This window comes from Mirounga leonina, unplaced genomic scaffold (genome assembly GCF_011800145.1).
Source record: "Mirounga leonina isolate KUSES-001 unplaced genomic scaffold, KU_Mleo_1.0 Mir_165, whole genome shotgun sequence".
NCBI classification, from domain to species: Eukaryota; Metazoa; Chordata; class Mammalia; order Carnivora; family Phocidae; genus Mirounga; species Mirounga leonina.
Genome location: NW_023270415.1, coordinates 61,788,458 through 61,814,008, shown reverse-complemented (window position 1 = coordinate 61,814,008; position 25,551 = coordinate 61,788,458). Strand labels below are relative to the sequence as shown.

The window sequence follows — 25,551 nt, the reverse complement described above, 5'->3', positions numbered from 1 at the left end:
AAAAAAAAGGCATATAGATTTAGAGGCCACTTCCCCCCAAAACTTCTCTTTTTCAGAGGTCACTGGGGGAAGGATGCACAAATAAGGGATGAGCAGATGGAATTATCTGATGACCTAATTTCAAGGACATCGCATAGAGTTGTATAGGTTGTGCACTGCACAACCCCAGAGATGTGGATACAATTGCACCCCTAGACTTGTACAGTGCGGCCCAAGCTCTCTTAGTCTGACTACCAAGTCTGAGGGGGCCTCGGAATTTGCATGACTCCATAGTTCATATGATCATGATACAAGTGGGATTTTTGTTGTGTTTCATTTTACTTTGCCTTTCACTGACTAGTGGGAAAAAAACATTTTAAAGGTATGTGTCTGTATATATATGCATATGAACACATACACTCTTGGGAGATTTTTGAGAATGCTATTTAGCATCCTGAAAATAGAATCATTTTTTAAAAATAGACTGTAAAGAATTTAAGCTCGGAAATTATGCCCATATAACTCTAAACAAGAATCATTAATAAATTTGATATGTTAGACCTATGACAGGAAATGACCGAAAAAAACTGGAATTTGAAGAAAACTTTAAGTTGCACTATATGTAACTCATGTGTCTACATAAGATTTGGTTGCTATCAACCTCCACTGGCTATAATCCTTTATTTATTTTATTTTAATGTCCATTACACACCGTTTTAAGTGAAAGGATGATAAAATATGTATTTTTGAGAGCCTGGCGTATTTTTCAATCTATAGAATATTGTAACTGCATGTATACTGATATTGGAGAAATCTGGGTCAGCCAAGTTTCATGTTATTGCATTTAGATTATAACCCAGTAATAGACATTTGCCTAGAGAAAGTGATGTACTGCCTAAAGATGACTGCTCTAGAAGGATGAATACAGACTTTGAGTGATATGAAAATAGTGTGTTTATTTGATATGCATTATTTGCATTTGTCTCCAGAGGCTTCCAGTGGTAAATTTATAGGTACAAGTACACTGAGTGATTTAAATTTGAATCTGACATACTGATATACTTTTTAGTTTCTTTGAAGAAGTAAATAGAGATTCAAAGATTTATTATAAGAAAGTTCATCCTAGTGCTATTTATAAAACTGAAAAATTATGAACAACCTAAAGGTTCAGCAATATGGAAAGAAACAATTTTGTTTACATTCGTAATGTACAATATAATGCAGTCATTTAATCTTCAAGGAATATATGACAACATGGGGAAGTACTCAAGAAATAAATAGGAAGTGGAGGTGGGGGGGAAAGACCATGTAAAATTTTTTATTTATAGTATGAATCAAATTTCTTAAAAAGAACATATTTTTATATGTACACAGAAAAAGGGATGCCAATGAATGTGCCAGTGTTTTGATAATAGTTCTCTCTAGGTGGTGGGATTGTGGGTGATTTTAATTGTTTTCTTTGTATTTTTTTATATTTTCCAAATTTTCTCATATAAATCTGTATTATGGTTATAATCAGAAAATACATGCACATTTTTTAAGCTTTAATCACTTGCATCATTCTGCAGGTTCTGGTTAGTGTCTTGAGGTTTTCTGTGCTCCTTTGTTTTCCTATGATGATATATAGAAAATGAGACCTAAACTCATCTCGTGTGCCTTAGACTCTTTTTTTTCTCTCTGCTACTGTCAGCCTGCAGTGTGTTTGCTTTGCAAAATCATTTTCTACAGCTTTCATTGCCCTAGATGCATAATATATAAGATTTTTCCTGAGATAGTACTCAAGTCTATTAAGCTAAATATATGTTTGTGTTCTGGGAAGGTAATGCTAAGTTCAGCCTTTTCAATTCAGTTGTCACTTTCTTTAGCTTTGAAAAGCTGTGCATTTTGTATTCTTTCATTCCACTCCCTTTAGAAGAGATCACGTTCACTAGCTCTTGGATATTCTGTCTGCACTCATATTACCTTTTTTATTGCTTGTTCTTTACATGTTAATGTTCAAACTCATTTCATGCCAGGCAGACTTTAGAAAATCTATAGCCTTATTGAAGTGACGGTTTCTTTTTTTAAAAAAAGTGAAACAAAAAAAAAATTGACAAGTTGTTTTTATGACTGATAATAGAAGTTCTAAAGACAGCTGGGGTAGGCTTAAAATATTTTGGGTCTGGGTTTGCTATAATAAAAATTGGAATGCTATTCTATCCAAGTAACGGACTGGCATAACATATATATCATATGGAAATTCACCATGGGGGTGATATGTGATTCAGTATTGAATATTTGATTCTTCATCTCTGCAAATATTAATCAGTAGAAAAATATGCTGAATAAGTCTAAACAAAGATTTTAGAATGCTACTTAGCTTCTGGAAATTCCTGAACATGTTTCTAAAGGAAATAATAGCTAAGCCTACTTTTCCAACTTTCCGATGGCTGTTTTAAAACTGGCCTTAAGCTATTGATTCTGTACCAGTCATTTTCCCACTGTTGGCCAGGAGCCCCATGACAGTAATAGGACTAAGATGGTCTCAAAAGGACTGGGAAAGCTCCTGCTGACTACTGTGGGTCATCTGAACACAGGGAATATGGAGTTTCTACCCTGCTTTTTCTTATCTCCTCCTTCTGGATGCTGACCCAGAGACAAAAACTATTGAGATATTTTTAAAATGTGCATGGTGGATTCATAGTAAATACATCAGTTTATAGGCACTAACAATGAATCATGACAAAAAATTTTTAAAACAGCTCATCATCTAAAGCCAGAACTGTCCTTCAGCTAAAATGCTGGCCTCTGATTTCCCTTCTCTTGTTCACAATGGCCCTGTAACTACCTGACATTTGCAAGAAACAGAAGCCATGTTTGGCCCTGCCTTGGAGACCATTGAGGTGGTTTCTTCCTCCATACAGTCTTTTGGTCTTCTGTGTCCTGTCCATGAGGTAGCCAGGATGTCAGTCTGGTGGACTTGCTAGTTTGCTCATTCCTGCAGAAAACTCACCCATGTGACAGCACCTGCAGTTGTCTTGGGGAATGCAGTACAGAACTGGAAACATCATCATTCTCTCCTGCCTGATTCATGAGAGATGGGAGAAAGGTTCCTTACGTAACACACAGCGGTGGTGCAAAATATCAAATTAATTCATAACCAAGCATATGAGGGGCATCTTTAGCTTTTTTAATAATGGACAGTGTTTGTAGGAAGAAAAAGACCCCAGGGATACTGAAAGCTGACTGTTTCTCATATGGCTAATGAGTTTTAAATTTGTACTATATACAAATCACTGCACAGTTATCTCTTATCAAGTCCTGACAGTTACCCTACCATGATCAGTGCTTTAGTTAGCCCCAACTTAATACAGGGAAATAGAGGATGAAGAATTTGAGTAACAGACCCAATGTCAGACAGCTAGTAAAGAGCACAGTACAGGTCTGTCTGCCTCAACAGCAAACTTCTATCCATCACCTTTCAGTACCTCTGATTCGTCGGATGGGGGTAATAATTCCTATTTCGTGGTAGTGCTGTGACGGTTAAATGAAATTTTATGTGGAAGCCATATAGCATAGTGTGTGGCATATTCTATGAAAAGGGGTTGGCAGACTTTTTTCTTTTTTTCTGGAAAGGACCACATGTATGTATTTTAGCCTTTAAGGGCCATGCATTGTCTGTGGCAACTACTACATCACGTAAAAGCAACAACAGATCATCTTAAATGAGTTGAGTATAGCAGGGTACCAATGAAACGTTATTTACAGACATAGCTGGTGGGCCATAGTTGGTGGACGCCTGCATTACAAGGGCAAAAATGTAAACTTTTAACATCATTATCAAGATTATTTTTTTATTCTTAGTATCTTCACTTTTGAGTTGTAAATGCTTCCCTCATTTCAGGAACATATATATATGTCCTTTTCAATGTCTTCCTTGTATGGATCGTGTAAAAATGTAATCACAACTGTGAGGGTGGGGTTACTTTGGGCAGTAGAAACCAGTATCCACACTGGAGGATAAAGCAGATGAAGGTAGCAAATGCCACCATCTCCAAATGCCTTTTTAATGAGTGCCTACAAAGTGGAAAAAAAAAAAAAAAAAAAGACCACGATTGTTTACCAGGGCCACTTAGAGCTCATTAAACATTAGTGTTTCCCGAAAGACTTCTTCCACATTGTCCAAATATATGTGGCAAAATTTAGTTAAGAATTGCATGACCAGAGGACTTTCCTAGAGCTTCATCTTTTGGAATGACACAAATTAGAAATACTACTTTCTAATCCAAGAAGACTTTTCAGAACCATGTGTACAGATTGGGTATTTTAGTCCAGTCACCCCCACAGTGATACTTCAGCAACTGAAGTAGGCCATCTGATCTGAAATAGGCCATCTGGTCCACCACATTGCTTAAAGAAGGAAGTCTTTGTAGAACATAGCAATAGACTCTTTGAGAAAATTTTTCCAATCTCATTTTACAGTTTTGGGCTCCAAGACCCAAAGAGGATTAGAGAATAGTTCAGGGTTACATAGCTGGTTAGTAGCATAACTGAAACTAGATCCCTGTTCTCCTAATTCTCAAACCAGTGTTCTTTTTTCCTTATTGTTTTAAATTAAGGTTTAATTTATATACAGTAAAATGCACCATTTTTAGTGTACAGCTCTGCAGCTTTTGACAAATGCATATAGTTGTGTAACTGCCACCACAGTCAAGAGATTAAAAGTTCCGTAACTCCAAAAAATATTCTCCATGGTGCCCCTTTGTTGTCAACCCCTCTCATTACCCCCAGCCTCTGGCAACCACTGCTGTGTTTTCTGTCCCTTTAGTTTCGTCTTTTCCAGAATGTCGTAAGTGGAATCAGAGAGTCTGACTTCTTTCACTTACTGTGATTCACTGAGACTTAACAGAGCTGTGGTGTATATCACCAGTTCATTCATTTTAATTGCCTCGTATTCCACTGGATGGATATCTCACAGTTGGATATACCACATTCTCCAGTTGAGGGACATCTGGGTTGTTTCCAGTCTTGTAAATACTAATAAAACTATTATAAGCATTCATGTACTGGTTTTTGTATAAACATGAGTTTTCATTTCATTGGCTACGTATCTAGAAATTGCTGGGTCGTATCATAATTGTATGATTATTTTCTTAAGAAATTGCCAGGCCAGTATTCTTAAGATAATAAAAGAAGAAAAACAGTGTTAGAGGCTGGCTTTCATACATACAAAAATATTACAAGTTTTCTGAAAACCATTCTATCTTTGTAGAAGTCTTACCTAGCGGTTCCTTGAGTTACCACCATCTTAAGAGGCCCCTGTTTTCCTGAGAGTTTCATAAATTGTCTCAAAATAAATCAAGGTTAAATATGTTTATGATTCACTTGTTCATTTAAAATTTTCTTAGCATCTTAGTTGTCATTAAGAAATACTTTCTTTGCCAGGGTGCCTGGGGGGCTCAGTCGGTTAAGCGTCTGCCTTCGGCTCAGGTCATGATCTCGGGGTCCTGGGATCGAGCCCTGCATTGGGCTCCCTGCTCAGCAGGAAGCCTGCTTCTCCCTCTCCCGCCTGAAGCTCCCCCTGCTTATGCTCTCTCTCTCTCTTTCTCTCTCTCTTTGTCAAGTAAATAAAATAAAATCTTTTTTTCTTTAAGATTTTATTTATTTATTTGACAGAGAGAGACAGCAAGAGAGGGAACACAAGCAGGGGGAGAGGGAGAGGGAGAAGCAGGCTTCCCACGGAGCAGGAGCCCAATGCAGGGCTCGATCCCAGGACCCCAGGATCATGACCTGAGCTGAAGGCAGATGCTTAACGACTGAGCCCCCCATGCACCCCTAAATAAAATCTTTAAAAAAATAAAGAAATGCTTTCTTTGTCTTTCTTCTGAGGCAGATAATTATAGTAATATTTCCAGCTCCTGGAAAAGAAAACTTGAGCCAATCCCCAGATTCCCTTTTATGCATATGTGAGGTATGTCTGATGGCCCCTTCTTGTATCTTCCAAATTACACTCTTTGAATTTCCTGGCTCCTCTGTGTCTTTTATTTACTTGTGCCACTGGAGTTACAGATCTGGTGTTCACGTGTGTGTTCTCTCCGTACTCCGCTCTTCTGCCTTATCATTGGCTAACATTGAGCTTTACCTCCCTGGTGCTCATCTGTTTGCATGAGCGTGATGATGACCCTCTTGGTTCTCCTCCTCTTTTTCCAATGGCTCCTTCTGTAGTTGACAGCAAGCCCCCTTCTTCTGTCACTCTCTGAATGTCGATGCCACCTGGGGAATGGGTCCTCTTAGCTCTTCTCATTGTGAATGCTCTCTGGAGAATCTCATCCACTGCCATTGTTTTAACCATCCCCTCCTTCATAGTGACTCCCAAATACATCCTAGACTACTATGAAGCTTCAGATCTTTACTTTAATCTCCCTAAAGGGCATGAACTCTGAATATTCTACTGATATCTCAAATTAAAAATGTTCTAAATCAACCCCATTGTCTTTTTCACCATCTCCCCAGCCTATTCTTCCCCCTTTGTTTCTTCTCAAGGTTAATGCCATTACTCATTCCATCACCTAATGTAGAAGGCTCATCTGACCTATGATTACTCCTTCTCCCTTACCACCCATATGTAATCAGTGAACATATCTTCTGAATTCTGCTTGTAAAATGGGTTTCCAGTCTTTTCCTGCCTCATGACCATGCTAGCCACTGTGTTAAACCATTCCTCTTAAGCTCCTTCCCAGGCCGGAAGAATGACGTACTAGTTGTTTGATCTCTAGTCTCTACCCTGTCCCATTCATCCACCTTTAATTAACTTCCTACTTCTATTGCCAGACTTAATTTAAATACATTTCTGATGACATTATATCCCTCCTTAAAACATTTGATGGCTCCGAGCTGCCTACAGAATAAAATCCAAACTTTTTACCATTCCAAAGAAAGCCATTCTGGGCATTTCACAGATGTATTAACTTTGGGCAAGTTACTTGTCAGAGATTAAGATTCCTCAGTTGTAAAAATGGGAATAAGACCTATTTCACGGAGTTGTTATGAATATGGTATAATAAAACTCATGAGAGGACCTAGTCTTGATGAGGTATCACCTCTTCTGAGAAGCCTTACCTCATCTCTCAGGCAGAACCATTCTCTCTTCTTCATTGGTAAGCATGTTGTTCACACTAATAATGTATTCATTACATAATATCTATTTAGTATCCATTTATTCTTCCATCCACTGGGCACCAGGGTCTGTGGTGTTAGGGATAGAAAGGAACACTCAATCTAGCAATGAGGATAGAATGTGTATGCCCTTATAGAAATACATAGATGTATAGTAATGCCAAAGAACTGGAACTTAGCCTCACCTGGGAATAGGTGGGATAAAGGAAGACTTGCCAAAGGTGTAATACATGAACTAGATCTTGAATGATATAAATTTTGACAGATAGCTAAGGGCTGGCATGAGGCAGAAGGAAGGCATGGAGGCAAGAGGTCTGTCCATCTCCCCTGTGGAATACGGACAACCTCATTGTCTTCTGATTTTCCTTTGCTTTCCTACCTCCTAGCATAGTACTTAGCAGAGAGTGGATCTTCCATTTATTTTTACTGATTTAAAATTAATTGTTCTCCTTTCCTCTTATTGACTAACTATTCTCAACTTAATCTTCTCAAAGCAATAAATTCAATATCAATTTTTATGGATTCATAATAAAAAAAAGAGTAGCTACAGTGCCATTTTGCATCATCCATGAGCAAAACTGTGCAGAATCTCTTTTATTCTGTTGTGATCTTTTTGTATTATTTTGACTAGTAAAAGTGATGGTGATGGCTCTTAAACAAATACACCTTTCACAAGCGCTCTTAAATATATAAGCCACTCCTTCATTGAGTTGTTTTTCCTACTATTTTCAATTTTAAATTATCTGAGAGATACTGTCAACAACTATAAACTGAGCCTTTTCTCCTAAGACCCCGTGAATTGCCTACTGGCTCATGGTAGATGAGGATCAGGAATCTTATAGGAGTTTGTGGAGATGATTCTTCTGTAATTGGGGACTTTGATTACCACTTTCTCATCCAGTGTTATTTGATTAGGAGCTGCCAACCACATGTCACCTCTAAGTTGCGTCCAAGATAGCATTTCCTCAATCTGTTACCTTCTTGAGCTTTTCCCCAACATGTTTCATAATCTCCATACTCTGTTATACAAATGGTGTGGCCAGGAATAGTTCTAATTTTATCAAGTATTTGAGCCTTCCGAGAAATTCTCTTTGGTATAGTTTTATATTTAAAGGCCTAAACATAGACCTCTGGGGGGCATTATTGAGCTCACACATCAGTATGTCGGTAGGGGTTTGCATTGTGCCATGTACACCCTAGTTAGACCCACTCCAATTTCATTTTCATTATGGGAGTCCATTATGGCTGGGTCATTCAAGAAGGTATTTGCAGTGAGACTTCAAATGGACCCTTCTTATCTGCTGCATTCTTCATGGTAGAAAAATATCTATTCCAACTGCCCCGATGGTCCCTCTAACCAGCATAAGGGAGAAGTAACCACACATCATTCTTTTAATTGGGACATGTTCTTTCAGGAGTTAACCTTGTCCTTACTTCTGCAAAACTCCGTGTTTTTATGGCATTTTTCCATGCTGAAAAGTAACTGTTAAGGATGCCAAATGTTTTGTGTCTGTCTCTGCAGAAATCACCAACCTCAGAATTCTTTACTGTTGACCTCTTTGCATTTCAGTGTTCTAGGTGGAATTAAAAATGTATTTGATATCTTTTGTTTGGACAATTCAAGATGGCCATGTGATTACATTCTTATTTTACCTTGTGGTTTGACTGTGGATTTGAAGGACCTTGAATGACTGATATTGTACTGACATTTGTTTTCCACAACTGACACTGGGTTCCTTTCTTCAGGATAAGGCTAGACCCTGCAATTTTCGTTCGAATCTCTTATGGGCCTCATTTAGAAAAGCAGTTGTAATAGGGCAATGGCATGTGGACCTGATGAGAGAAAATGAAAGCCATTTTCAGGGATGCACTGAGCTGCTTTGGCTTTTCTAAGAAGAAACAGAGAAATAAACTATCTGTATACTTTAGAATTTCAGTCCCTAATATTATATATTGCCTACTTTCTCTGTGGCCTTTTTCTCTGGGGCAACCAATTCTCAATGCCTGGAGTAAAATTTCACAAAGGGTAGATATTCAAGATTCTCGTTGCATCCATGTGTCTACCTGCCAATTCCAGAAGGCATCACATACATAGTCTACACTGTGATTGCTCCAACCTTGTGCCCCAGCCAGGAGACAAAACTCTCCTTCTCTGAAATAACACTTTGGTTATAGTATCCCTTTTTTAATCGCTTTATATAGTAGCAATTACACAGCTGCTCATTCAGTAATTCATCCAGAAAACATTTACTGAGATCCTGTCATGTACCCAGCACTCGATGCTCTGTGTCAGGAATACAGGGATGAACATAATAATCCTTGTTGTCGAAGTCAAGTGAAAGATACATAACAGAGGTAATCATAGAATTCAAGGATCATGTAGGAAGTGCATCTAAACCAGAAAGAATATGTCAGGAAAGGTTCCAAGAGGCAGTAACCTCTAAACTGAGCCAGATATTTAGTTAAGGTATGTTAATTTTTGATTTAGTCATCAAGCAAATATAAAATTGCCAAGATGATCAGAGCCTCAGAGAAATATACCATGCTGTAAAACTTTTATTTACTAAGAAATCTGTATTTACTGAGTGCCTGACCTTTACTGGGTGTTGGTGAAATTCAGTAAGAGAGACATGGTTCTCAGATACACGGATTTCACATTACCATGGGGAAGACACTTCCACACAAATAATCTTTGTAACGCAGTGAATGATCTGAAAGGAGATGTTAATGATGCTTTGGGAGTGAGTAAGCAACAGGACTTCCCTGACTCTGAGTGATCAGGAAAATCTCCCTCAGGAGCTGTAGCAGAGGAGTAGGTGGGGCTTAGGTGCTATGGAAAGAAAATGTCCCAGTTGGAGAGAACAGCCTGTTCTGTGGCCAACATTGAAGAAGGAGCTTGGTGCATCCCAGGAACATGTGGAAGGCCAGAGGAATGCTCATTTGGTTAGAAGGTGGAGAGAGTGAGCAGGAGGGGAGACAGTGGTGGGAAGTAAGATGGGAAAGGGTAAGGGAGTGTGAAGTGAAACCTTCTGTGTTTGCTCTCCTAAGGAATTTAGAGACAGTGGGGGACCACTAAAGAGTTTGAACCAGAGACCCTCCTGATCAGCTTTGTATAACACAAGCAGAGCAGATACACTGAAGAAGGACAAGACAAGAGGCCAGACTCCAGTGAGGAAGCTCTTGCATTAATCTGTGCAGGAGATGAGGACAGCCTAAAGGAGGGTGGTGGCCAGTGGGAGTGGAGAGAAGTCAGCTCAAGAGACGAGGCAATGAGGCAACCCATGATGAAAGAGTGAGCAACAGTGAAGAAGAGCATTGTAAAGGATCATCTTTCACATCTCTGTACCACATTCTCCTCCCCCAAATCCATGCTCTCGGCCCCAGAATTTTCTTCATGCTTCTTCACAACTCTAGATTCCTGGACCTGTGGAATTAGGCTTTCCAGCCCAGGCATTTGTATTTTCCACAGTTTCACCCCGACATGATGCTTATACAGATGAAAGTGTGAGTGGTACTGCCCAACACTCTACAGACCCCACATGCACAGTGTACCAGGCACTCTGCCCCTTCACAGCCTGAGTAGGGCTCACTGGGGTGAATGAGAATATCTCATATTAAAGACCAAATTGGAGTGGAGCCCGTCCTATACTCTCACTTTACCTTGCAGGTGATGCCCTCAGGTCCAAGAAAGAGCCCCCCCCGCCCCCCGTAGTTCCCAGGTGACTGCCACTGAAATCCTATCTCCCCAATTTCCCCAGGCAGAATGAGATAGGTTCTCTTGGGCAGTCCCCCAGGATAATAAAGAAGGTACTTCGCACCAAGACTCCACCATTTCCTGTGCCAGGCAGGGGAAAGGCGAGGCTGTCATGGTAAGACCTCCTCTAAAGATAGAAGGGGGAAGAAGAGAAAGGAAAGTGGTTGCTTCAGCTCTACAAGGAGCAGTTTGGGATTCATATTTGAAACCATCAAGGTTTTATAAAGTTCGGCAGCTGTTTCAAAATCATTAATATCTTAACATCAGCATTAGATGCTGCATTTATTTTCATACAAAGGCACAAGTTACCAAATCTTCAATTTATTACGAAAGGGAAGTCTGGAGCTAAGATTGATTGTGCACCTATTTGCACATTTGGCATTTTAAATTCTATATTTAGCCCCCACAATAATTTTGCAAGATGGATAACATGAGCCCCATTCTATAGATGAAGAAACTTGGCCCAGAGAGCTGAACTGCTCATTCAGGGTCATAGCAGAAAAGTGGGACTATTAGTCAGGGTTCTCCAGAGACACAAAACCATTAGGGGATAGGTACTTAATGTTTAATTATAATATATATGCAGAGAGAGAGAGACTTACTGTGAGGAATTGGCTTTCACAATTATGGAGACTGAGAAGTCCCAGGATCTGTTGTCAGCGAGTGGAAGACACAGGGGAACCAGTGGCGGTCTACTTTGAAAACCAGCAGTCCAAAAACCCAAGAAGAGCCAGTGTTTCAGTTCAAGTCCTAAGGCAGGGAAAAACCAATGCCCTCGCTCGAAACAGGCAGAAAGGATCCCCTTTAATTTGAAGGAGGGTCAGCCTTTTTGTTCTTTTCAGGCCTTCAACTGATTGTATAAGGCCCACCCATTTTGGAGAGAAGAATCTGCTTTTACTCTGCCTACCCACTCAAATGTTAATCTCATCCAAAAACACCATCACAGACACACTCAAAATAATGTTTGACCAAATATATGGGTACCCCGTGGACTGGTCAAGTTGACACATAAAACTATCATGGTGGGCAAGTAACTAGTTGTCTCCAAAACCAGTTCTCTTTCCTGGTGACCTACTTGCCTGCTGTTAAGTCTCTCTTCTTTCAAAGATACATTTTCTTCTTTTATATAAAAAACTCTGACGCTAATGTACTTTGTTTAATTCAATTAGCCAACATATAGTACATCATTAGTTTCAGAGGTAGAGTTCAGTGATTCATCAGTTGCATATCACACCCAATGCCCATCACATCACATGCCCTCCTTAATGCCCATCCCCCCAATTACCCCAGCCCCCCTCTCCCCTCAGTTTGTTTCCTAGAATTAAGAGTTTCTTATGGTTTGTCTCCCTCTCTGATTTCTTCCCATTCCATTTTCCCTCCCTTCCCCTATGATCCTCTGTACTGTTCCTTATATTCCTCACATGAGTGAAACCATATAATTGTCTTTCTCTGATTGACTTGTTTCATTCAGCATTATACCCTCCAGTTCCATCCATGTTGATGTAAATGGTAAGACACCAATGTACTTTTAAAAAATTAATGCTTACAATATTGTATGGTGACTAACATAAAATTAAATTAAATTTAAAAAAAATTAATGCTTGAAGGGCTGCCTGGGTAGCTCAGTCAGTTGAAAGTTCAACTCTTTTTTTTTTTAAGATTTTATTTATTTATTTATTTATTTATTTATTTATTTATTTATTTATTTATTTGACAGAGAGAGACACGGAGAGAGAGGGAACACAAGCAGGGGGGGTGGGAGAGGGAGAAGCAGGCTTCCCGCGGAGCAGGGAGCCCAATACGGGGTTCGATCCCAGGACCCTGGGATCATGGCCTGAGCTGAAGGCAGATGCTTAACTTCTGAGCCACCCAGGTGCCCCAAAAGTCCAACTCTTGATTTCGGCTCAGGTCATGATCTCAGGGTTGTGAGATGGAGCCCTACATCAGGGTCCCTGCTGGACGTGGAGCCTGCTTAAGATTCTCTCTTCCTCTTCCTCTACCACTCTCCCCTTCCACCACTTGCATGTGCTCTTTCTCTTTCTCTCTAAAAAAGAATTAACGCTTGAGACTATTTACATAAAAGATTTCTTTTAATATCTTGCTTCTCACATGTGGTTTTCACTCTCCATCCTCCATTTTCCATTATTCTGGGCTGCTAGGAGTGGTAGGTGTGTGGTTTTGCTAAGCCCCTCCTGCATACCCGAGATATTGAGACACTAAGAAATTTCTCTCCCAACTTGATGACATAATGAAGCAGAGATGCCCCCAAATACCCTGAGTAGTCTGAAACTCATTCGATCAATGACGTGAAATTTTGCTAGTTGCCATTTTAATTTATTTAATTGTAACTGATTCGACATAAATGCATGCACAGAAAATTATTAACGGTGACCTGAAAGGTTTCAAGTGTCTGCTATGTAAGAGGTAATGTGGCTTTGACGTATACATCTGAAGGTTCACTCTTTCCACATTATATCGGAGAAACAACACAGGTATTTAGCACTGAAAACTATTAAACTGAACATTGATGAAGGTAGTATATGGGGATTCTGAAAATATATGAGAAGTATTTGAGTATATGTTTTGGTTCATCCCATTTCTATCACATTGGTTGGTTGTGATGGTTCATGTTTACTGTAAACTATATATATGTGGATATTTATCCAAGTATCAGGAAATTTGAATTTTCTTTTGTCATTTGATCATGCCATGGAAAGGAGGAAGAGATGAAAGAGTAACAGAACAAATTTCATTGACCTAGATTTGTATTTACTTTAAAAAAAAAAATTGATCCTCTCCTGAGACTTGAATATTTGTTTTGTTATACAAAGAGTTTCACTATAATAATACTTTTGGTCTAGCAGGATTTGATATGTATTCGAGCATAAATAAATGGTCTCTATATCCTTTCTATTTCTAAAAGTTTAAACGTGCTTTATCTTCCGGGTTCTCTCTCTCTACTTCCCTCTTTTTTTCTCCCCAGTGTACTTCTCCACTAAAGACTGCTCAGCCCGCAGAAGAACTATTCGAAATTTATTAATTAAGGACCAGTTTCTGCTTCTTTGTCAGGGATAATCATTTGTTTTAGAGCTGATTTTCTGCTTTAATTAAATGAAAATGTCACTCAGTCAAATGAATTCATTTATATTTATTTATCCAGTTCTCCAGGCTTGAATTTCTTAGTAGGGACTTGGGCTCATCACATTTGTTCACACAGTGAACTGAAAAATGTCTCTTTCAGCAGTTTAAAAGGCTCACGAATGTTTACTCCTCCAAGTGGAAGCACTGTATAAACAAAGCCGTGATTAACAAATGTGCGAATGGTTGTTTTCTTGTGCAGACATTATCTAGGCGCATGTAGGGGTACATATTTGAGGATATGTGTATGCTAGAGCAGGGTAGTGAGGACTACCCAGCACCCCAGTCCCTTCAGACTTTAAGAAAGTATCAAAGGCCATCCTTGAACCATCTGTGTGACTTTGTTTGCCTTTTCAAAATGCTAATTGGGGGTGCAAGGTTTAAATGCTACCTAATCTTTCCCTTCCTATTTTTTAAAGCATTACTTATTGACTGTGGTCTACATATCTAACATTGTAATAGCATGTTAAAATGGAATAATCATACGTATTCACCCATTCAATAACTTTTGAGTGCCTACTGTGTGCCAGGCTGGGTATTGGGACTCCATGCTAAACAGCGTAATCCTTGAAACTGACAAATGGGCTAGCTGCCAAAGTCTTTGTGGCACAAGCAAATTGTGTTCCACTTCGAGAAGGCTGACACACTGGCGCTCAGGCTTTCTACCCCACTTTTCCAGAACACATACTGAAAGGTGTAAATGTTACCTTGAATTCTTTTCAGGAAAAAACAAGGTCAGTTAAAGCAATTCTCTACCTTATTGGAAGGGTGGAAATGGGCGCCGATGCCCACCTAGCATGAGGAGGCTTTGATTTAGACTTTCTGGTGATTGCACAGCCACAGATACCAACTCCTTAATCACCCACCGTGTGGCAGAATCCCTATGGGTATGAAGAGCATCTCTGAGGTACTGTGCCCAAACACTGGGTCCTGGGGAGCATGGGTGGCTCAGGTGGTTAAGTGTTCGACTCTTGGTTTTGGCTCAGGTCATGATCTCAGGGGGCTCCGCATGGGGCTCCGCATGGGGCTCCGCACTCAGTGGGGAATCTACTTGAGATTCTCTCTCTCTCTCCCTCTGCCCCTCCCTCTGTTCTCATGTACTCTCTGTCTCTCTCTCTCTCAAATAATAAATAAATAAATCTTTTAAAAAATGAAATAAGCTGTATAAAAAACCGGGCCCCTCATATACACATTGCTCTTGTCTCTCTTGTGATACAAGCAGGTTTTTAACTCCATCTGTTTTGTGGTGATGATGGGTTGTCTGTATGTTTGTTGCCTTAAATAATCTGGAGGCAAAACTGAGTTCAAAGGGCTTGGAAGTTGAGTTTCCAACAGCTTAAAGAGTTACTCCATAAAACAGGCACAATTTTAATCTTTAAATAAGTCATCCTTTCATTTTCTCCTCTGTGTCATAATAAGAGCTAAAATTATAATGGCTTAGCAGTTTCTGTGGGGAGAAGCAGTTGTACTGGGACTCGGTCTCCTGGGTTGACCTGGCACTGGGGTTAGGAAATGCCAGTACTTGAGTTTCTTTATCCTTAAAATAGCTCCCAGTAGCTTCTAAGTGCTGTGACAGTAAAGATAATTGAAATAAATATTACTTAGATTCCAGGGAACCTATCCTATTCAAGCCTTGGGCTTAGAAAGACCGGGTTGAAAAAGAGTTGACTTCTTTTGTCCCTTGATAGGGAAGTTGAGCATGTTGACTGTGGCCAAAACTCCACTGCCCAGATAATGGGTATCTTCAGAGATAGGATGGCAGTGCCTTCCAGACCCTCGAAGGGCAGCTTATGGACTATTTGGATAAACATTTATTGGACATTTATTATATGCTAGCTACTAGACTAGACTCCAGACAGCCTCTGCCCTCAAGGAGCCTTCAGTCCAATGATTATTCCAAAAATTTAGACTTTTACCCAAATCTTATCAGAATTGGTTCTGAGACCCAGGGTACTTGGTCCCACATGAGGCCAGGGAGCAAGAACAACAGTAATCCCTGTCACTTAGCATATGCTGATTACATATCAGCAGTGTCCTAAACTCTCTGTTTGAACCGCCATTTTATCCTTATAACAGCCTGTGAGACCAGAGCTGTTAATGTCCCTATTAGATCAAAAAACTGATGCACAGAGACTTGAAGTGACTTTTGAACTGGATCACCCAGTCTGAGAAGTGATGGAGTGAAGATTTGAGCCCTGGTGTCCTCCAAAGTACATGGTCCTAGACACCAGCTTAAATTGTTCAGTTAGCACATCCTTTTCTAGAGTTCTACCCAGGAAATGAGGGGTATGCGTGCGTGCGTGTGTGTGTGTGTGTGTGTGTCCCACAAAATTATGTTAAAGGCAGTGAAAGAAAAATATAAAATACAAGGAGATGCTCTAATTTAGACTGCGGGATAACGGTGACATTTAATGGTAACAAGAAGAAATGAGGGTTCCCAGGTGAAAGAAGAGGAAGAGCAAGCGGGCAGGTGGAAAAGTATGTGCTAAGCTCTGAGGCACAAAAGAGTATAGCATTATCCAAGAACTAAACAAAGACTACGGTGGGACCCCAGAGCTCCAGAGAGTCCTGCGGCCTGGATACAGCAAGGGACAGATCCATAGAGCCTCAAATTCACATGAAGCGTTTGGAATTAGGGTCTCAAGAAGCGCGGTGAGAGGCCATTAGAGGATTTTAAGCAGAGAAGTGAGGAGATCATCTTTATGTTTTTTAAAAGATCATGTTGGCTGCTGTTTGGAGAATGGATTGGACAAGGGCAGAGATGGAACCAGGGAGGCCCACCAGTGACTTTTGCCAGAATCCAGCTGAGAACAGGTGATGGTCAGAACTAGGGTGGTGGCCACTGAGCTAAACGGGGCCAGATCTGTTTGCTGGTAGGAGCCACAGAGTGTGCTGATGGATTAGATGTGGCCAGGAGAGGGAGAACCAAGAGCAAGTCAGGATTCCTAGTCTGAGCTGCTACAGGGTGGAACATTCTGTGCTCAGGAGGAACCTGGAAGGGGGAGGGGGAGGCAGAGGAATGAAGAGGTCAGTCTGTGATAGGTTATGTCTGCAGTCCTTTGAATCATTGACGAAAGCAGTTAGCTGTCTGAGTATGACGGTCTCATGAGGGATCTGTCCTAAACAGTTAATTGAGGAATTGTCCAAATGTGTGTCAGAGATGCCGTGGGGCTGGTGCAGTTGCTTGGCCACTAAGCCTTCCTGACTTATATTCGCAGCAGGTCTTGTTTAATGTCAAATAGGAGACCTAGAGGGGCAAGTTCCAAGTGCCCTGTGTTTGCTTCCTTCCCTGAGCTACCCAGCAGCTTTTGTGCACTTCCTGAGTGTCTTCTGATGGTTTGTTCAAATGAACATCAGAAAAGGCCTTGGGAGGGACAAGAAGCTGTCCCAAGGAGAGCAATCACAAAAATGGTGTTGTGATGTGTCACCATGCCCTGCCCTGGGCCAGGCTCCCTATTTGCAGCATCACCTCTGCCCATGTCCAGGGTAACTATGACAGAGTGACCCAAAGCATGACCTTTGTAGAAAAATCTAAGTTGTTACCCCAGCTCTGTCCCTCACTATCTATTCAACTTTAGGCAAATGACCTATCCTTTCCAAAAGCAATTTTTCTCCACTGTAAAATCAGAACAAAGATACCTAGCTCAGGGTTGCTATGTGGATTAGAAGAGATTTTTGTGAAGTGATGATTAGCACAGATCTCAATAAATGATAGATAGGAAGTGGATCCATATCTAAGAGGACATTCTTGCCAGAGATTAACGTAAGGCTGAAATATGGATTTCATAAGGCTATTCCAATAAGCCAAACACTGAATTTTTGTTAAAATTCTGCAATCATCTCAAGGCAGAGAAATGAGGGAGGGCATTGTGTAAGATCTATAACTTTAGCACTTCCATTAAATTGCCTTTGACAGAGGCCAGTTTGCCAACCAGAATCACAGTCAAAAGTTACCAATATCTAAAGACAATTACTCATTGTCTGTGAACAAGCCTAGAGGATGGTATAGAAGCTTCTATCTATAGCTGTGCATTTGGGTCCTTTTGATGACTTCATTTGATCGACTATGTAGCTTGTTAAAGAATCATCCCTAATATTCTAGATGGGTTCTTTGTGCATGCATAGAGGACATTGTCTAGGATGCCTGTGTTTTTATGGGACTAGAAGAATCCCTACCACCACTACCTGTAAGTTGTCCAGTGATACCCTTGTTATACCACTGCTTCAATTATTAATATACTTCCTTGTGGGGGCGCCTGGGTGGCTCAGTCGTTGGGCGTCTGCCTTCGGCTCAGGTCATGATCTCAGGGTCCTGGGGTCAAGCCCCGCATCGGGCTCCCCGCCCCGCGGGAAGCCTGCTTCTCCTTCTCCCCCTCCCCCTGCTTGTGTTCCCTCTCTCGCTGTGTCTCTCGCTGTCAAATAAATAAATAAAATCTTTAAAAAATATATATATATACTTCCTTGTGTTTTAGTGTTCTACTGAGAAATAGTTATGGTCATTACCCAAGTCAGCAACTTCACTAAGTATCTGTTATGTGCCCAGCACTACGGGGACTCAGAATGAAGAAGGCAGACTCTTCCTTGTTAGTCCTTATTATTCTTGACTCTACGACTAGATAACAATACCAGAGATTTATGATTTAATACTCTTTGGAATCCTACATAATTAAGTGCCCTAGAACAATGCTGTCAAATAGACGTTTCTGAAATGGAAATGATCTCAATCTACGCTGTTCAGTCCAGTAGCCACCAGCCGCATGTGGCTGTTGAGTACTTGAAATGCGGGTAGTGTGACCAAGGAACTGAATTTACAATTTAATTTTAATTGACTTAAATTGAAGTAGCCATTTGTGACTCCCAGCTCCAGCAATTCTGAGGAGAGATGGTTGTGGGCTCCAGAAATTCAGGAAGGAAATAGGGCTTCCGGCAGAGCTTATAAGTAGGGAGGAAAGTGAAGGATGCTCCATCGAGAGTAACAGCATGAGCAAAGGCTGCAAGGAAGGGGAAAGCATGTGGTTTGCGAACATTACACAGGCAAGGGAATTGAAGGAAATATGAGAAAGACTTTCTGAAAATGTCAGGAGAGAAGTTTCTAGAATCTAGACCATTCCTCTACTTTGTAAGTTTGTATGAGTATTTTTGCCTGTGGTAAGCCTCCCATTATTTGGAATGGGTTACATAGTATTGACTTTGTTATACTTTTTATAAATGAGTAATCTCCATGGAGTTATAGCATGTAATATACAAGTTGGTCGTTGAAACTTTTCATACCTGTGAGACAGCAATCTAAAGATAATTCAAGAAAGCGCTGATAGAGCAGAGGTTGAAGGAAACTACAAGGGTTGAGTCACCGAGGGACTAGCAACAGCAGAAGCCGGAGGGGCCAGAGAGCTGGAGCCGTGGAAGAGGGTCCGCTGACCAGAGAACCTGGTGGAGAGGAACAGCCATTGCCATAAGCACCCGGTCCAAGCAGGGAAGGAAGGGGAGAACAAACCTCCTGCCTGCTGCCTCCCACCGGGGCCTCTCACTAGCTAAACACAACCAGAGACTGGAGGGCAGGGGATCGCAGGTAATACAATCCTCGGGGGTCAGCCTCCCGTGGCAGAGATGGACAGAAAAGGCGAGAATGGATTGTGGGGAAAAGGCAGGGGAAGGAAGTGTGAATGAACAGCTTTTTTGATGTTGAAAGAATAGTGTCTTGGTTTGGGCTGCTACAACAAAAACACCACAGACTGGGTGGCTTAAACAACACAGATTTATTTCCCACAGCTCTGGGTACTGGGAAGTCTAAGATCAAAGTGCCTGCTTTGATTCCGTTCTGGTGAGGACTCTCTTCCTGGTTTGTAGATGATTATGCTGTGTCCTCGCAGGGTGGACAGAGAGAGAGAGGCAAGCTCTCTTGCATCTCATCACCTAAGGACTCTAATCTCATTCCTGAGGGCTCCACCCTCGGAACCTAATTACCTCCCAAAGGTCCCCTCCCCCAATACCATCACACTGGGGATTAGGGCTTCAGCATATGAATTTTGGGAAGATACAAACATTTAGTCAGTAGCTAATAGTAAAATGGGAACCATATAAATATCAAATATGTTGGTTAAATTACGACAAAATTGTACAATTGAAGCGTGCAACATTGAAATTATATGCAATGGCAAGAGAAAATCTTCACTAAAAAAAAAGAAAAAAAGAAAATCTTCACTAGATATTAAGTGAAAAGAATATAAAAAGAGCATATACAGGAAGATCCAATTTTTTTTTTTTTTTTTTTTTGGATTTCATTTGTTTTTTTAAGTAATCTCTACACCCACCATGGGGCTCCAACTCATAACCCTGAGATGAAAAGTCGCACGTTCCACTGCGTGAGCTAGCCAGGTGCCCCCCCAAATGTTATTTTTAAATAGTGTCTATACAGTAAAATATAAGCGCATATTATTCACACTCACAGGGGGAAAAAAAAGAAAACTGGAAAGAAATGCACCCAAATTTTAGCAGTGATATCTCTTCATGGTGGTTTGTTTTTTTTTTTGTTTTTGTTTTTCTTTGTATCCTCCTGGGCTTTCCAGACTTTATAAAGCAACATAATTACTGTCTATTTCTGATCTGGAACAATGTTTCTGTTGTTCTTGATCAATTTGCAGGGTAGATGTGGAGGGCTATACTCAGTAGAGAGAGATATGTGACTAAGTTCCTTTTTATCCATCATTCAGTTAGCTGAAGCTTCATCGTGTACCCCTTTCTGCAGGAATGACAGGCACCTGAGCATTTCTTAGTGCATTAAAAACTGGGATGAGTCAATAAAATGCTCTTCTTCTAAAATATTCCACCGAGAAACTCCTAGGTCTTAGAGAATGGCCTGATTTCCTCTTGATCTTTCTATTCATTCATTTCTTCAATCAAACATGGTTAGTTAATTCAGATCCCCACCAACCACCTTTCCTCATTATCTATTACATTTGGTTTTGTTAAATATGAATCTGTGGTGGCACTTGCGTTATTGAATTGACAGTCGAGTAATGCTTTATTGACATCTGTAAGATGGAAGCATTATTTCTTAGGAACCATGGTGACGGTGGCCAGGCTTTTTTTCGGAACTACCTAAGCATAGCTAGTTTTTTGTGCTCTTGTAATTTTCATCTTAAAAACAGCAATCCATCTGTTTCATTGTTTCATTCTTTCCTGATAGAAAAACATTTCGTTCCACTGTCTTACTGATCTACAATCATCCAACCCTGATGGACTCTTGTAAGCAGAATTGTCGCCAGTGATTTGATGACTTCTCATACTGGTTATCATTTCTGTAAATCCACTCCCTCTCCATGGCTTGCTTTTTAACCTCCAGCTGCTACCCACTTACTAGTTCTTGGATGGCTGCTTCCACAGCATTATTCTAGCACTTGCTTGTAGCAGATATTAATAATAATAAGCAGTTAGTAAATGTGCACGGTGTTAAATGCTTGTAAGGATTATTGTTGATAACCGTAATTGTAATCATAGTTTTGTGTTGACTAAGTTGAGATTCTTGCGGTTGCAAGGAACAGAAATCTGGAGGTGGCTTCTGCCAAATGATGGGGCTTGGTGGGGTATTCATAATACCCAGACAGAAGTCTTTGACAGGACTTCAGAGCAAAGAAGCAGCAACAGCTCAGGAAGAAGGAGAACTGTGAAAGCCAGCAAGAATCCAGACAACAGACTGCTCTCTTTCTCTGCTTCATCCTTTATAGCACAATATCTCTGTGACTCAAATCACAGAATGGTGGGTGATTTCTTACCCCTCTCGAGTTTACTGACTATGGCTAGAGAGCTCAGAATGCCCTCGAGTGCTCTCTCAATCTGTCATCTTTCTGCTCCCAATTATTTTCTGCCCCTCCTCATCCCAAGCCCATAATCCCTGGCCATAGGAACCCTGATTGGCCCAGCTTTGAGACAGTCAGCAACAACCAGCAGCAGGGGGTGATGCTGCCCAGAGACAGCCCCTGTGGCCACTGTGAAGCAGTCAGGTACCCAGAAAGGTGTGGATCTCGGTTATCATGTACTTGATGCCTTCATTGTACTTAATGACAGAGATAAATTTACCGGATTAACAAGTATGCATTAATATTTAGAAGAAGCAGCATCTAGTTCATAAAGCTGTGGAAAAAGTGAGTTTTCAAGACTTCTTTCCTACACAGCAAGAAAGAGCAGTTTTGTGTTTTCAACTTAAGGGATTGTTGCAGAGTGATGTCAGGGAAATGATGGGATATGATCAAAGGAACTGAAGTGAAGTATCAGAACTAGTGAAGACACCAGGCAAGTAAAACTAGCCCACGGGAGGCAGGCAGGTTTGCTTGAAGGAAGATGGCCACTTTGGTGCGACATTGAAGAATCTACTATGTTGTGTCTAGACAGCAATGCACACATATTTTATTAAGCTTGCATCCTGGAAAGAAAAAAAAAATCTGTTTTATGGCAACCAAAATACAATTAGCTGTTCTGTGTGCATCCTACTGCATTGGATCCCCAAATTGAGACAGATAGGTGTTCGTTCATCTGATAGACGTTTATAGAACACCCACTAAGCCTCAGGCAAATCTTAGGCAGTATGGTTATCAAACGAACCTTTCAGCGAGTGTTAGTATTAGATAAACTTTGTATGAGGCACTGGAGTATGCCCTTCATGTTCTTTAACTCATTTAATTCTTACAACAAATACCACGAAGTAGGTTCTGTAATTTCCATTTTATGAAGGGGAAACTGATACTCTGAAAGACTAAAATAATATGGTCGAGGTCACAAGGTTAGGGTTTGAAGAGGCTGGAGCTCAAGCCATATCTGTCTGACTATAAGAGCCTTGGTTTCATTTATTCAGTGTTTGAGTTGTATTGTCATGGGTTGCTCAATCTGTTCTATTGATTATTTGAGGGATGGTGTGAGGAACACCCCTGTCCTGTCACAGATAGCTCCCAGGCTAGCACTGATGTGGACCAGTGAATGGTGAGACCATGATAAGCCACAACGTGATGTGGTAAATACTGTGATTGAGAAATCTAGACAGGAGGCATCTTCTGTTTCCTAGCTATGGAAACATGGGCAAGTTCTTTTTCTCACTGGGCTTCACTGTCCTGCACCTGTGAAAATGAAGGGGCTAAAAAGAACTTCTTTGTGGGTATTATGTGGAGTATAAGAGTTGATTCGCAAAAGGTCCTAGAGCAGTAGCGGGAACAAAGTAAGGGCTCTTACGATGGTAGCTCATATTACTATCCACAAAGTACAGTGCCCTGTGAGAATTGGTACTGCCTACAGGGAGTCAGGTAGGATTCAGAGAGGAAACAGGCTTTGATGTATCAGATGCTGCCAGGTGGGGAAGCAAATGTTGGACATGTAAAGTGGAAGGATCTGTGAGCAAAGACCTTTGTTTATTCAACCCAAATTTATTGAGCCTACACATGTGCCAAGCACCCAGCTCAGTGTTGGTTTAGGATAGAGAGGCATGGCGCTATGAGAGTGTGTGGAATATTCTAGATCCTAACTTCAGAAAAGAGATGAAAATGGAAAATGGCCACAAGGAATCATCTTTGAGAACCATTATGGACATGACAAGCCTAGGATTGTCTCAAGGAGATATCAGACTAATTTCTTCACCAAGCCCTTAAGAAATTCTTCATTCGAGTGAACCTCTTCACACAGCCTAGCACACTGAGGGGTCTTTGCCCACCTCCCCCCACTTTCTGCACCCTGTACCTGCACACTACAGAGTATATCACTGTCCTTCGTTTTCCAGGATGACACTGCTGACTCTTCATATATCTCGGTGAAGGATTGTTCAGTTACACAGAACATTCCTTAACTGGAGATAGCATGAGAAGGGATAAAGAAACATTGTTGAGGCATATTAAAAACTGGCTTTTTCCTGGTGGCAATTTGTCATTTTTCGATTTGGCATCTTTCCCTATTCTTTTCTATCATGTAGATCTGTTTGAGCCTTGAATCGGAGGGGATTTTCTTGCGAGGTGCCTTTCTTCAAGCCTGTGGATCAAATTGTCAGGTTTAATCGAAGTTTGTTTAGAGTCTTGCTCTATTGACAGAAGCATATTGCTTCTGTTGCTGGCCTGAGTCCTAGACTCCCAGGAAATCCCTAGTGCCTCTTGGCCTGTGACAGTCTGCATTTACTCCCTGGAGTGGCCCTGGTTTTGACTGGCCTGGGTGTTACACCTTCCTGGGACCTGGAGCAAACTCCACCTGGGACCCCTCTGGGTCCCCCAGGCTGCCCTCACCTGACACCCCATGCTGTCATCTCTGAAGCCCCTTGAGTCCATTGCTGTGCCTGCCATGACTCATGGCATAGAGCAAAGGATCGAAACTTCTCACGCTATAAAGAAAAAAAAATCAACAAGCACATTTGGAGCTCCTCCTGGGTATGAAGCACTCTTCTCTCTTCATAGATGAGGAAGCCGACACACCAAGGTTGAGAAAGTGGTCGTGCAGCCGATGACTGTCAAAGCCAGGAAAGGGGCACAGCTCTCTAGGTCAGGGTTTGCACCCATAACCCCTCCTGTGCTGTTTCTCCAGGCTCACAGGCTACCTCGTCCAGCCTCTTATTCAGTCAAATGAATTATTACCTAAAAAGCTGCTAACACACAGTGAGAGCAATTTCTGTGTTAGCTCTTGGTATTTGTGTGTTTAATAAAGGGCAAAAGCTGAGGCCACAGAAGTGATGTAAGTCTGTATACTTAGGCCAGGATTTCCCAAACTGTATTCCGTAGAATGCTAGTGTCCAGAGGATGTAATAAGTTTTCCATTAAAAAAAAAAAAAGTATAATTATCAAAAAGGTTTGACAAATGTTGGTTTAAAAAAAACCTTTTAGGAGCACCTGGGTGGCTCAGTCAGTTAAGCATCTGCCTTTGGCTCAGATCATGATCCCAGGGTCCTGGGATCGAGCCCCATGTCGAGCTCCCTGCTCAGCGGGGAGCCTGCTTCTCCCTCGCCCTCTGCCACTCCCCCTGCTTGTTCTACCTCTGTCAAATAAAGTCTTTAAAAAAAAAAAGTCTTTTATACTGCCGTACTTCTCAGATCCTTTAGTATACTAATGTGCATTATTTATTTTCAAAAGGTGGGCAAGGCATACAGGGTTCCCTGGACTTACTAGACCATCATGTAGGAAAAAGTTCATGAAGCAGGCCCTAGTCTCTTTTCCTACTTGCAAGGTTGGCTCTTGCTGGTGTCCGGAAACTTGGATTTCAGGAGTGTTCCCAGCACTCCCTGATCAGAATGGCCTGTGTGCCTAGACTGCCTGTACGAACAGTCTCATTGATGCTAAACACCTGTTGTCCTTCTGGGAATCTGGAGTTAGGGTACATGCAAGGCAGAGGATGTGTGTGTAAACAACCTCCAGTATGAATCCTGGGCAGTGAGTCCTCGTGAGCTTCCCTGGTAGACAACATTTCACACAACGCTCTCACAACTCATTGCTGGAGGAATTAAATGCATCCTGTGTGACTCTCCCGGGAGGGACTCTTGGAAGCCCGTGCCTGCTCTCCTCCAGGTT

At 41.1% G+C, this 25,551-nt stretch overlaps 1 protein-coding gene across 8 annotated transcripts in view; it reads left to right on the top strand.

Annotated features, from left to right (window-relative positions):
* SAMD12 (sterile alpha motif domain containing 12) overlaps positions 1 to 25,551 on the top strand; it is a 380,385-nt gene that overhangs the window by 217,416 nt on the left and 137,418 nt on the right. The window contains exon 5 of one of the 8 annotated variants that reach the window (XM_035011803.1): positions 13,872 to 14,567. The exons of 6 other annotated variants lie outside the window; for them this stretch is intronic. In XM_035011803.1, the coding sequence (XP_034867694.1) occupies positions 13,872 to 13,963 (92 nt within the window). In that variant the 3' untranslated portion in view covers positions 13,964 to 14,567. Of the gene's footprint in view, positions 1 to 56; positions 1,256 to 13,871; positions 14,568 to 25,551 lie in introns of those variants that run through there. One more of the 8 variants, XM_035011807.1, reaches the window with a different exon arrangement.